This window comes from Struthio camelus, chromosome 9 (genome assembly GCF_040807025.1).
Source record: "Struthio camelus isolate bStrCam1 chromosome 9, bStrCam1.hap1, whole genome shotgun sequence".
Lineage (NCBI taxonomy): Eukaryota > Metazoa > Chordata > Aves > Struthioniformes > Struthionidae > Struthio > Struthio camelus.
Genome location: NC_090950.1, coordinates 17,845,203 through 17,858,472, shown reverse-complemented (window position 1 = coordinate 17,858,472; position 13,270 = coordinate 17,845,203). Strand labels below are relative to the sequence as shown.

The window sequence follows — 13,270 nt, the reverse complement described above, 5'->3', positions numbered from 1 at the left end:
CCAGGGAGCGACGCTGTCTGCGTGCAGGAATAACAGCAATTTCGCGTTTGTGTTTTCCTTCTACGGCGAATGCGCTTTGTAAACGTAACGCTGCGGTAACGCAGCGCCAGAGCAGGAAACCGTTCTCGCGCTAACTCTGACCGCTGAAGAAGCAGCAGCGCTGCCGCCGCCTCCCCCCCCCCGCAATGTCTCGGTTGTGGCCGTGCCCCGCTCCGGCCAGGCCGCGGCCGCCGCCGTCCCGCGCCCTCCCGCCGGCTCTCCAGCCGCCGCCGCTCCCTGCCGGGCCGGGCCGCGCCGCGCCGCGCCGCGCAGGCCGCTGCCCGCGGGGCCGCTCTAGGCCGCCGCCTCGGTGGCTGTGGAGGACGCGGAGCCGCGGCTGCGCGGCGGGCGCCCCCTGGCGCGGGGCAGCGGCGGCCATGGCGGCGGCGGGGCTGTGGGCGCTGCTGGCGGCGCTGCGGGTGGGCTGGTGCCTGCTGCCGCAGGCCGGCTACCTCCACCCCGACGAGTTCTTCCAGGCGCCCGAGGTCATGGCAGGTACCGCGGGGCGGGCGCGGGGCGGCCGGGGCGCCGTCGGGGGGGTCCTGGCCCAGCGGCGGCCGGAGCGCTGCCGAGCGGCGGCCGCTGCGCCCCGTACAGCCGGCGGGGCCGCCGCGTACAGCCGGCGCGCTTGTCTGCTGCCTACAGCCGCCGCGTACAGCCGGCGCGCTTGTCTGGTACAAACAGCTGGCCAGCACGTATAGCCAGTGTGAACAGTCGGTATGCTTGTCTGCGAGGCTTAGCTGATGCATGGAGCTGGCACATATAGCTAGTACACTTATGGGGTATGCATAGCTGATGCACGTAGCCTGAGCTCTTACCCAGTACGCTTACCTGGTACGCATAGCCAGCACCCCCAGCCAGTGTGCCTAGCTGGTACACAGAGTTAATAACATGGCTGGTATGCATAGCTGGTACGTACAGTCAGTATGCTTGTCTGGTACATTTACCTGCTATGCATGGCCGGTACACTTGTGTGGTCTGCTTACCTGGTCTGCTTACCTGGTATGTATAGTCAGTACACATAGCTCGTGCACATAGCTGGTGTGCATAGCCAGTATGATTACCTGGCACATAAAACCAGTACACGTAGCCATTTTGCTTACCTAGTATGCACAGCTAGTATGCTTGTCCAGGACGCATAGCCAGCATGCATAGCTGGGATGTTTCCCGGTATGCATAGCCAGCATACACAGCCAGTATGTTTGTCTAGTATGCTTCCCTGGTACGTATAGCCAGTATGATTGCCCAGTATGCTTACCTGCCACGTGTAGCTGGCACACTTGTCCAGTACGTGTAGCCAGCATGCTTGCCTGGTACACGTACACCAAGATCTAGGGTCAACAGACATGTTCTGGGGGCTTCAGTTTCCACTTGCAACCTTTATAATGTAAATTCCAGGAAGACTGTAAAGCCATACTTTGTACTATGTAGCCATATAGCTACCACGTAACATCATTTTTAGATATACCTGTAGTCCTACACTGCAAATTTCAAGTAGAGATTTGCTTAGAAAGTCAGCAACTCAAAGAACTGACTAGTCTCATTTATACTCCCTGTTAATTAAAAAGAGATTCTTGTGAACAATGTAGTAGCTGATCTGCAATTCTAGATGGTTACCTTTCTGTTGCATGTAGCCTGTAGTAAGTGGTGCCTGGAATTTTTTTTTTTTTTTCCTTGAAGCTTCATAAAGATTAATGATATACTCCTAAAAATTTCAGGACTTAGTCCGACTTAGACTGACTTAGTCTCAGAAGTTTAGCGATTGCTCTGCATCATGATGCCTCTCATCTCATCTGAACTGTGTCCTAATATATGTGATTGGTCATCGAATAAAATATATTATGTATGTTTTTTTTTTCTTTTTTTCCTCCTTCTCTCTATAGGAGATGTTTTAAACCTACAGGTCTATTATCCCTGGGAGTTCCGTTCCAGCTCTCCTTGCAGAACAGTTGTTTTCCCACTAATGACATCTGGATTTACCTACTGGGTGATCAAGTGTTTGCAGCAGCTGGACATATGGTCAAGTTGCATCAACAGCTACACCCTTCTTGTATCACCTCGCCTTCTCTTTACAATTTTTTCTTTCATACTTGACTATAGCGTATACCTGTTAGCTCCTTTCTGGGAAGCAGATCCATGGAAAGCGCTGATACTTCTTGCTGGATCCTATGTCACTCTGGTGTTTTATACAAGAACATTTACCAATACACTTGAAGGACTTCTGTTTGCTCTTCTCATGGTACTGGTTTCCTCTGGGAGGTCTGATGGCAGCTTAGCGGAGCCTACAAAAAGCCATCTTATAGGAATTATAACAGTTGCTGGGTTTTTCAACAGGCCAACTTTTCTGGCGTTTGCTCTAATGCCACTGCTTTATTGGATGGGTTTAAACATTAACTCTCAAAAGAGCATCAAAACTGTCATAAACCACTTTTTGAAGCTTATCCCATATGCATGCTTTACTGCTATTTTTTTCATAACGGTCGACACCTTATATTTTACCTCCGTGGGATTAGACAACCTCTACAGCGTTAAAAAGAACAGTCTATTTGATATAATAGCTCAAATAAATCAGAAAATAATAGTAACCCCTTTAAATTTTCTCCGCTATAATCTTAATCCCCATAATCTTGCACAGCATGGAAGTCACCCACGAATTACACATTTTCTGGTCAATGGGATAATGCTCTTCGGGATCCTACATGTTCTGGCCATCAGTAATGGTTTTAAGATGTTAAAGAAATGTATCTATCAATTACCACAGGTCAAGTCATATTACCGTGGGTCATCTAGGATATTAGTGCATTCTGAGGGCAACCCAATATTATTGTTGTTTTACTTGGTTCCTTTGGCATTTCTCTCCCTGTTCAGTCACCAAGAACCTCGGTTTCTCATTCCTCTCATCTTACCATTAGTCCTGTTCAGCGCCTCACAGAATAGAACTATGAAATGGAAACCTGTCATTATTATTTTCAATGTTCTTGGAGCTTTGTTATTTGGATGCTTACACCAGGGAGGACTGATACCATGCTTGTTTCACTTGGAGCAAGTCATGCATTCTCCAGAGTTGTCAAACCATCCAGGACACTATGTTCTACTCTTTGCTCATACCTACATGCCTCCTAGGTCTCTGCTCAATATCAAGAAAGGAGACACGCATATAGAAGTAATTGATATGGCTGGATCTGAAGAAGAAACCCTCTGCCAAACAGTAGGACAGCGAACAAACAATTTTACCTGCAATGATTGCCATTTTTTTGTTATAGTCCCTGGTACAGTCAGAGCCACAATTACAAAATGTGGTGTGTCGTTCAAGAATGAGACTTTAATATTTCCACACTTATCAATGGAGGATCCACCACAAATATCCTCTCTATTTAGTGAAAATTGGAGAAGTCAGTTAGGACTATACATCCTCCAACTAGACAGATATCAACAGAGTCTTTAGGAGAACTACGTTTTAGTTATTCCCTTCACTTTGGCTCTGCCCAAAAGTGCTGTGAGACCTTTCTCTTCACAGACCCACATTCAGCACAGGCAGTGGCATTGTGAGCTTCCCTTATTCCCTTTATTCTTTTTCTTCTTGCTCTTGTATTTGTCAGTCTAGTCAATTCTAGGTAGAACCTGTTTAAAATTTGAGGGTCATTCAGTTCTTGTGAAGTCTTATGAACTTGTGTAACTTTCCTAATAAAAGATGATGAAGTCAGAACTCAGCAAAATTTTGTTTCAAGCTTAGTTCTCTCCGTGCAGCTATATTTTTGAATTTCTTATAACCTTTGCTAAAGGGTTTGTGAGCTGTGTTTTCGTAGTTGTTGTTAATTTGCATTGACTCAGCTGCTGGAGAGAGGACACTGGACTAGATGAAAGTTTCTCTGACCCCAAGTGGTTGTACTTTTAGGCTTTTAAAATGTCAGAGCCTCCTCTCAGCCATTAGACCAGACTGCAATCATAATGTAGGTACCAGCATTGTAATATTCTCTGATGAGGCTTTTGGGTGGCCCTCTCTTGAAAAGTCCCTGGTGTTGATCTAACAGATTCTGATTTGGAACATGGAAGAAACTTCAGCATAGGCACTTGTGATAAATCCTAACATCCAAGTGCTATTTTGCCTAGGGAGTGTTTCTTGCCACAGTTCCGTTCTTGTGGACATATTACATCTGTATTACACATAGCAAGTGGAGAATGCTGTTTGATAGTATTAAGCCTATTGCTTAGCTGCTGCAAATGGAGCAGTCCTTCCCTGTCACGCTCCATTTTGCCCTCTCACTGTTTTCATTGCTTTTCATGGCCCTACCAGCATCAGTGGTGCACATCTGGCCTTGCAGGGAGCTGGTTTAAGGAGCTAAGCAGACAGAAAACTTAGGGGGATGTGATCCTTTTTGTGTTTTTGACCACAGAATCACAGAATGGTTCAGGTTGGAAGGGACCTCTGCGGATCATCTAGTCTCCAGATGACTTCTGAATATCTCCAAGGATGGAGAGTCTGCAACCTCTCTGGGCAACCTGTTCCACTGCTCTGTCACCCTCCCAGTAAAAAAGTTGTTCTTAGATTCAGGCAGAACTTCCTGTGTTTCAGTTTGTGCCCGGTGTCGGTGTCTCTCACCCTGTCACTAGGCACCACTGAAAAGAGTCTGGGCCACCTTCTTTATACCCTGCCTTCAGATATTTATAAATAGCAATAAGATCCCTCCCTGAGCCTTCTCTCTTCATAGGCTAAACAATCCCAGCTCTCTCAGCCTTTCCTCATATGATGGAAGTTCCAGCCCCGTAGTCATCTTAGCTGCCCTTTGCTGGGCTTGCTCCAGCAGTGCCGTGCCTCTCTTGTACTGGGGAGCCCAGAAATGGACACAGTACTCCAGATGCGGCCTCATCTGAGCTGAGTAGAGGGGGAGGATCACCTCCCTCAACCAGCTGGCAACACTCTCCCCTAATGCACCCCAGGAGACCGTTGGCCTTCTTTGACACAAGGGCACATAGCTGGCTCATAGTCAACCTTCTGTCCACCGGGACCCCAGGTTCCTCTCTTCCAGCAGCTCAGCCCCCGTCCTGTCCTGGTGCATGGGGTTCTTCCTCCCTAGGTGCAGGACTTGGCACTTCCCTTTGTTGAACTTCAGAAGGTACCTGTCTGCCCGTTTCTCCAGCCTGTTGAGGCCCTGGATGAATCACTGAACTGGCTTACTAGGGGGTTAGATGCGCACCGGTTATGTTGCAGGCAGTGAGTGCGGTTAAGAGGAGTAACACACTCCCCTCTTCAGTAAGGGCTCACCATTAAATCAACCGAGTTAGAATGAGAAATCAGATCCTGGCTAGTAGAGAGGAGTCTGAATTTAAACTGCGATACAAAAAAAACCCTGAGCTACGGTTCAGCGTGCTGTATCTGCTAAATAGTATATCACAACTAACAATTTGTGTTCAGTTTTCATGAACTTCTGGATTCAAAAATTTCCTGACATAGAGAGAGATGTTACAGAATCATACATTAATTCAGTATGTGCGCTGTAGGCCAAGCCTCTCCGTTTGAAATGAATCTGATATTCAGATTCTTTCTGTTTATAGTGGCAGTAATGCTTTTTGCAGTTCTTCGTGCACACAACTGTGAGGTCTTACAAGCCAGTTTTTTCAGCAGAGCAAAGAACACCACGGTTTGATGGCAGGCTCTAAAAGGAAGCCAGGAAAAGTCCCTGTGTGAAGTCCCTGTATATTCCAAATCACATATATGATCTAGACTCTTAATGAACATAGCTCTTGTTCTCTTGTAAAGCATTTTATGTTAAAAGTTTCCCCTACATGTCCACCCCAAATCATCTCTCACTGTTGAAAGGCCTGCAAGTTGCAGGTATGTGCTTTTTGGAGGGGGTAGGGGAAGGAGGAGTACATGTATGTTTGCATTGATGACTTATGCAGTAGTGGAAGTTATGAAAACATTATGATACTTACTAAGTGTATTTTCAAGTTAATTTCCTTTTCTGTGTTCTTCTGTGTTGGAACAATAGTCTGGTGTCACCGCTGGTATTCCATGTCCTTTACTGTTTTCAGCTGTGCTTAAACAGCTTTAAAATCTGAAAATTGTTTTCATGAACCTCACAATGTAGCTTTTGAAACTTCAGGAACATGGTGGAGCATCATTCCCACGGCATGATGGCTTCTACACCGTTGCACAGGCAATCTGTTGATAGATCCAATAAGAGAACCTAGACTTCAAAGGCCAATTAAGACCTAAAATACACCACTTTTGACTCACCAGCTCGTTCGTTATCGCTTATACCATACATCCATTTTTTCATTTCTTGCACACTCAAGTCATTGTTCGTGGGAATTTTACTTACACAAGGAGTTCTGGAGACTGTACATGCAATAATCTGTGATGTGCTTTTCCTCTTATGTCACACAGAGAGTGGAAACCATCCTCCCCAGTTATCTAAGCACCTAGGCCTCTAGGCTAAAAAGTGAAACACGCTAAGAGGAGATACTAAGTATTTTAGTCTCAGGTATGTTGTTGGCTACAGCAGCTTAATTAAACCAGCCTAGTGCATCACATAAGATGGATGCATCTTTTTCCATATTTATAGTCAGGATGGCTGTTTGGGTGTTTTTCCCCCCAAAAGCAAATTCTTAGGCCTATTTTACCACCAAAGTATCTTTGCAAACCTCTCTTGCTACCACTGTCTTAAGGTGTGCCATTAGGATAGCTACTAAGTCTCTGCTTTTTCTTTTCCTACCTGTCAAATGGGCTGTTATCCCATCCACCACCAGCACCATCACCATCACAGTTCTTAGAGCTCTTTTTGTATGAAAAGTTGCAACATAAACGTAGAACATAACTGTTGTACAGCCAGCGAGTCTTAAGGGGACGCCAGCGAGAAATTTCGTTTTTATTTTCAGTTATTTTATCACGCACTGAAAGTGTCAATCGTGCCAGTGTCCTGAGCGGCGTGTAAGTGTACCTTCGGCCTGTTACCGAGCGGCGTGGAAAGCGTAAACCGGTTTTGAAATGAAAATCCGTCATGTCGGAAAGCAGCGCGCTTCACATTTCCATGCGCGGACGGGGAAACCAGCCCCTGGGGGTGCGGCCGTGAAGACAGCAGCGCGGCGGGGCTCCTGGCCGCGGGCTCGCACGCTGCTCCGGGCCCAGTTCACCTCCTTCCTCGCTGGCGGGCTGCGCGGCGCCGGCTCCTCTTCCTCCTGCTGCTGCTGCTGCTGCTGCTGCTGCCGCCGCCGCCGCCGCGCCGGCCTCAGGGGGCGGCGCCGGGGCGGCCCCCGCGGCCCGTCCCGCGCCCGGGGGGCCGCGGCCAGCCGCGCTGGCGGGCGCCGTCCTCCAGCTCGCGGCGGAAGGTGTCGCGCAGGCGGGCCAGGCGGCGGGCCAGGCCCTCTCCGCGCAGCAGGTCCCGCGCCGCCCGGCGGCTGCCCAGCTGGGCGCGGGTGAGGGCGGCGGCGGTGAGGCGGGCGGCGGCGCGCACGGGCCGCGACTCGGAGAGCTTCTCCACCAGGCGCGCGTCGTTGAGCAGCGCCCACAGCACCCGCCGCAGCACCATCCTGCCCGCCCGCCCGCCTCCCTCGCTCGCTCCCGCCGCGCCGCCCACCTCTCGCGAGAGCCGCCCGCGCCGCTATTGGCTGCCCTCGCGGCGCCGCGCGTCACCGGGCGGGCGCCGCCGCGGACCAGGGCGGGGAGGAAGGAGAAGCGGCGGGGAGAGAAGATGTGCTCGGGGGGGACGCTGAGCGTGCTCCGCAGCGACTCGTACGCGGACCTCAGCCAGTACCGGGACCAGCACTTCCGGGTGAGCGGGGCGGGGCGGGCGGCGGGTGCGCGGGGTGCGCGGGCGGCGGCGCCGTTGGGGGAGCCGTTGGGGAGCCGTTGGGGTTGCCGCGCAGGGCACGCGGTACGAGCAGGAGCGGCTGCTGAGGAAGAGCTGCACGCTGTACGTGGGGAACCTGTCCTTCTACACCACGGAGGAGCAGATCCACGAGCTCTTCGGCAAGAGCGGCGACGTGAAGAAGATCATCATGGGGCTGGACAAAGTGAAGAAGACCGCCTGCGGCTTCTGCTTCGTGGAGTATCCTTGCGCGGCCTGGCGGGCGGGAGTGCGGGCTCGGGGTCAGGGCAGCCTCCTCCACGGGGAGGGAGAAAACGGTTCAGTCGCTAAAACGTCTGTGGGAGTCCTGGGAGAGAGAGGGCAAACACCTGCTGCCAGGAAGAGGGGCTCCTTCTAGAAGGTTGCTTTTGCTCTGACCCTCTAAACCAGACGCTCTTCTGGATGGTTGTGCCCACAGCATAAGCGTATTCCCAGGGCTTGAGTGAACAGGGTGTTTTTTTTGTTTCTGTGGAGGCACACGAGAAAAGTTTCTGTTGGTAATTCTGCAAACCTGTGAAGTATTGACTTCATTACATGTAAGTCTCTTTGAAAGCTGTTTTGCTGTTGATTTCAGTGAGCTTACTGCAATGGCAAAAGTTGGCCCCATGACTAGAGCAAGCATAGGACTCCCCATTCCTTCTTTGATAATAGATCTTCACGCTATTAAACATCAGCATGATACAAGGAATTGATGAAAGACATGTATTTTTGATATGCTTAGATGCCTGCAGTTCACTCACTTTCACTAACAGTCAGTAACTGTTCACTACTGCAGTCCCTGTATCTTCGTAAAAGCAATTGCTCTGAAAAGTGACTGAGTGAGAGCTTGCTTTGAGCAATTACTTGTTTTTGGAGCGTGTTGGATATAAGTATTCTTTTCATGTATTGAAATTAGAAGCCCAGTTCTTTTCATTAACATATTTCTAAGGTACTATGCCAGAGGAGATGCTGAGAATGCAATGCGATACATCAATGGAACCAGACTTGATGACAGGATCATAAGGACAGACTGGGATGCAGGATTTAAGGAGGGTAGACAGTATGGTCGTGGAAGATCAGGGGGCCAGGTAGGTTGTTGAAAAGTCTGGTTCTTAAGACGCTGCTGACTTTGCCAAATCTCTGCTTTTGAATGAACAAACTTAAAACAGCTTAGGAAATAGCAACTTAAGAATTATTGTTACATACAGCAGTATAAATTAATCTCTAAGAGATCTCATCGATGATAATGTTATGCACTAAGAGTAAGAGCTAATCTTAGTTTTCCTTCTCTTTCTTCCCTCCACCAAACTCAATCTACTTTCAGAAACTTGTTTGCTGCTCAGGGAGATAATGCTTGTAAATAGTCACAGAAAATACAAGGCTGTCATGAACGCAAGGCTAACGCTTAACTTGCCTAAAGTTGAGCAGATAGCAGTTGCTTTTACTGCTACAGTATGGGGTGTCCACCCTCTATTGTCTGTCTTAAAAAGTCCCTCTGGGCCGGATTAAAACACAAGTTAGCTTTGTGTTGTATTCTAGGATTTTGCATGATGCACTTCACCTTCTGTTTTGTCAGTGAGCTACTTGCAGCCACTTACATACTGTGGTTGTAGTCTGATGTGTTCTGATGGTGTAACAGTGCTTGTGGAATTGTTCTTCTTGATGTCTTTACTGGACTTTCCTTTTTTCCCCCCTTTGTAAGGTCCGAGATGAATATCGGCAAGACTATGATGCTGGAAGAGGCGGCTATGGCAAAACTGTTCAGTGCCAGTGAATAGCGAATGACTCATCAACCTCGCAGGAAAACTAAAGCTGCACTGTAAATGTCGTGAGCCATGAAGTAGGTCTGTTGCACGCAAATTTAAGTAACTAGAAATTCACAGAAACTACTATCAGCGTTCCTGCGGTCACTTAGTGCGTTCAATCTCTCTTTCATTTTAAAGTCTAGTTACAATACCAGGCTCCACAGCATTGGAGAGTGCTTTAATACAGAGGACTTGGAAGCAGGGTTTTAAGCACTGGTATGCACGAGACTTTAGTCTCTAACTGCTGCTGTAACTCTTCAAAACAGAAAAAAGATTTAACACTACGGTGCTTTCTTCCACTGGCGAAAACTTGATTATACTGTCATTGAATTTTGTTTACGTTAGTATCACAGGATAGAGAGGAGGGCTTGTATATGTTTCAGAGATGAAAGGAAAAGGCAAGAAGCCTGAAGGAGAGCAATTTCTAGGGAAAACTTGAAGTTGCAGATTTTCCTGGGGTTACTGGATTAGCAGCCTGTAAACTGGTGTAGTTCCTTTGTGGAACTAGCGCATATACGTGAAAGTCGCAACAAAGCAAGCTGCAGGAGAGATTGAGTTCAGAAACCATAAAGTGAGAAGCAACCATAGCACACAGTAGAAAGCAGACGCTCAAAGTCTTCTATAAAGTGAAATGGGATTGCATGACATTTGTTTATCCACTTGGCTTTGTGGGATGCAGAGAACAGCAAGTTTATAAGTTATAGTACCAGTTATTTGCTCAGTTTGGATAGTACTAGTTTGCTTCTGTCTGGTAGCTCTCTACAGCCCTGATGTTTGAGGAATGGTATCTTCCCTGTACCTATGAAGGTGGCATCGAGTCGATTTCTACAGTTACCCCAAGAATGGAATGTTTGAGGAACTAGGTATATAAAATAGAGGGAAAGTTTGTTCTGAAAATAAACTTTTCTATTTAAGAAACCTGATTGCAGATAAAGGTAAAAATTAAAAAAAAAAAAAAAAGACTTTTGAGAGCCTTACTTTCTACTGAGCACATAATGGTAGAATGGTAAAATAATCACAGGACTTCATAGTTTTTTCTCTGGTTCATATTAACACTGTCAGTTCATGTGATGAGATTCTATTGTACTGCAGACATAAGAAAAATAATCTGCGCTCACATCATCTGTGAAATTGGCCTGCTGAAATGATAGAGTTTGAATGGAGCTGCTGTAGTTTTTTGGGGATTTTTTTTTTTTTTAATGGAATTCTGAGTTCTTTGGAAACTGCAATTCATTAAGTTTTTCCACATATTTTATTGTCTGTGACTTTTTAAAAACCTCTAAAATATCAGGTATATAAAACTTGATCTTTCCTCATTGAAGATATTGTTGAAAATCTTGATATTTCTTGCATACCGTTTGTCACAACTGTTACTTGAAGTTGGAAATGCCATGAGGTAAGACATTTGCTATAAGACTTCGCTTACTTAGCAAGCTTGTTTGGCACATAGACATACAGTAAAACTAGATTTTCAGGATCACTTAGTTTGCAGACAAGACTTTCAGGAAATTTTTTTTTTTTTTTTTTTTCCCCCTTCTCTACATAGTGTATTTGATGATGAGTTTACAGCCCGTAATCTGCTCTAGGAAACCTGTGAAGTTTATTTCCACTGTATCGGATTTTGTATGCAAACTTGCCTGTTACCAAAACTCCTAAGTCATTTTCAAATAAAGCTACAACAGTAAAATGGGTTGGTTTTGGTTTTGTTTTTTAAGAGAACTGGTGAGAAAAGTGAGCTGTATTCAGACTCTTGACTGCATCCCTTACTCTATTGTCTTTTAAGATGGAAAGAGTGAATATTCCTTTGCTTTGACCAGGTATTCAGCGTTGTTCAGTTCTTGACCAGATGCTGAAAGGTGTTTGCGTAATGCTCTTCCTTCTGTTACTCTTGGATTACAGAACAGAAGTTAAATTAGTTACTAGTATTTAAGTGGATGTAAAAGTCCTTGGTGTGTGACAAGTAGTTTTCAAGGTGTGCTTCGTTATGAAAATGAATTTTAAAGTTATTTTTCATTGTAAGTGCTTCAAGGGAGTCATCCTCAAATTAAATAATGTCTTGCAAGTAATGGAGTTGATAGTAAGGTTTCCCCTGAAGAGCAGCCACACAGGTCACTCGTTTTTTTGTTGCTTGCCCATAGCATACTTAGCAAAGACAAGCTGACTGTCATTAGAACTGATTTTAACAGTAAGGAAATTCTATTTATGTGCACATCCCTAGAATTGTCGAAATTAGGTGACTTACTGGTGCCACACTCTTTTGAGATCAAGTCATGGAACTAGCTTAAAGGACAACAGAAAATGAACCTTCCTCCTGAGTGATTAGCCAAGCACCGTAGACAGTGCAAAAGAGCAATATTACCTTTGCGAAATGACCTCCTTTTAAAATATGTGACCTTTGTTGAATAAAGCAGATGGTCAGGCAGGAGCTGATACACATCAGTTCGGTTCTGGGTGATGCTATCATTAGTGGTAAATAAACGTTAAATGTGGTGACTAGCAATGTGAGGTAAGTCCCTTGAGAAGAATGCTCTCATCTGTTAGTATTGTAACAATAAGCTCAGTATAAATTTGCAGACTAGCAAACCAGACACCAGGGGTAAGTCTCGAAGGAAACCTCTGTAGGCATCAAAAAGCCGCGTTCCTCTTCGCGTTTATTATTCTGTAACGGTATCTGAGACAGATTAACCTAAGGGGGGAAGTTCCTGGAGATTGCCCCAGCAGGATAGGTACTGGTATGTAATTATATAATTAAAGATTACTGTTAGATATATTCAGTAATTGTTAGCAGAAAATTCAAATAGTATGCTTGACAAGCAACCTCTGAACTAGCTAAGAGTCTGACATCTCTTAGCCTACCACATGGGTGCTCTATATAATATAGATGGAAAAATGTATAATGACTGTTTCATAAAGTCAGAGGCACTACATCTGGAAAGAGGTAGATGCTCTGAGGTCTCCTTCCTCCTTAATCTCTGTATATCATCTAATACCCCCAAACGACAGCTGGTCCATGCTGCCTGGAATGCAAAGGAGAAGAATGGATAGGACTGAGTAACTGCCTTTCTTACAGAAGCCAGCTGTTAGATGGATTGAGGTGTCTTTGGATTCCCTTCTGATTTATTTCCAGCCTCTTAAAACTGTGGAAGGTGGCTTCCGCTATGTTTGTACCTGTTACGTTTGCATCCTAGCTCTTTCCTGCTGCAGCATGTGTTTGTGATGCTGCCTGGTTAAGGATTTTTGCCTTCCCAGACTCAGTCCTGGCTCATGGTGGATCTTTTGGGGCTCAGCAGAGACTGAGCAATACTATGAGCCTTTCCCAAGGAAGACATGCAAGGAATTACGTTGCCGTGCAGGTATGTAGAGCAGTCATGACTTGGTGTGTTAAGAGGAAGGAAGCATCGGGGATTGAAGACCAGAGCTGAGGTCAAAATGTGAGTGCATCAGACAGCATCAGATTGGGGTGACAATCTGGGAAAGGAACAGGGGTATGAGGGTGTACTGGTTCCTGCTTACCAAAGAGGCAGGAAGTGCTTTCTCTTTTTTCTGGGTGTTGGAACAGCAGGAATGGACTAGCATTTTTTTGAAGGGTTGGCAGCTATC

At 46.4% G+C, this 13,270-nt stretch overlaps 2 protein-coding genes across 2 annotated transcripts; both read left to right on the top strand.

Moving 5' to 3' along the window:
• The first annotated feature begins 391 nt into the window (after window positions 1–391).
• Window positions 392–5,991, top strand: PIGZ (phosphatidylinositol glycan anchor biosynthesis class Z). The gene is made up of 2 exons (XM_068955181.1): window positions 392–534; window positions 1,923–5,991. The coding sequence occupies exons 1-2, from the start codon at window positions 417–419 to the stop codon at window positions 3,482–3,484; spliced, it is 1,680 nt and encodes a 559-aa protein (XP_068811282.1). The 5' UTR covers window positions 392–416; the 3' UTR covers window positions 3,485–5,991.
• Window positions 5,992–7,452: 1,461 nt separating this feature from the next.
• Window positions 7,453–11,357, top strand: NCBP2 (nuclear cap binding protein subunit 2). Its single transcript, XM_068955167.1, has 4 exons — window positions 7,453–7,811; window positions 7,906–8,087; window positions 8,815–8,953; window positions 9,568–11,357. The coding sequence occupies exons 1-4, from the start codon at window positions 7,731–7,733 to the stop codon at window positions 9,637–9,639; spliced, it is 474 nt and encodes a 157-aa protein (XP_068811268.1). The 5' UTR covers window positions 7,453–7,730; the 3' UTR covers window positions 9,640–11,357.
• Window positions 11,358–13,270: the final 1,913 nt, after the last annotated feature.

Bases quoted from the DNA above. Each gene is read 5' to 3' on its own strand.
- NCBP2 (XM_068955167.1), top strand. From the start codon at position 7,731: ATGTGCTCGGGGGGGACGCTGAGCGTGCTCCGCAGCGACTCGTACGCG. The intron at 8,088-8,814 runs GTATCCTTGCGC...CATATTTCTAAG, and splicing joins TGCGGCTTCTGCTTCGTGGA to GTACTATGCCAGAGGAGATG. The intron at 8,954-9,567 runs GTAGGTTGTTGA...CCCCTTTGTAAG, and splicing joins GTGGAAGATCAGGGGGCCAG to GTCCGAGATGAATATCGGCA.
- PIGZ (XM_068955181.1), top strand. From the start codon at position 417: ATGGCGGCGGCGGGGCTGTGGGCGCTGCTGGCGGCGCTGCGGGTGGGC. The intron at 535-1,922 runs GTACCGCGGGGC...TTCTCTCTATAG, and splicing joins GGCGCCCGAGGTCATGGCAG to GAGATGTTTTAAACCTACAG.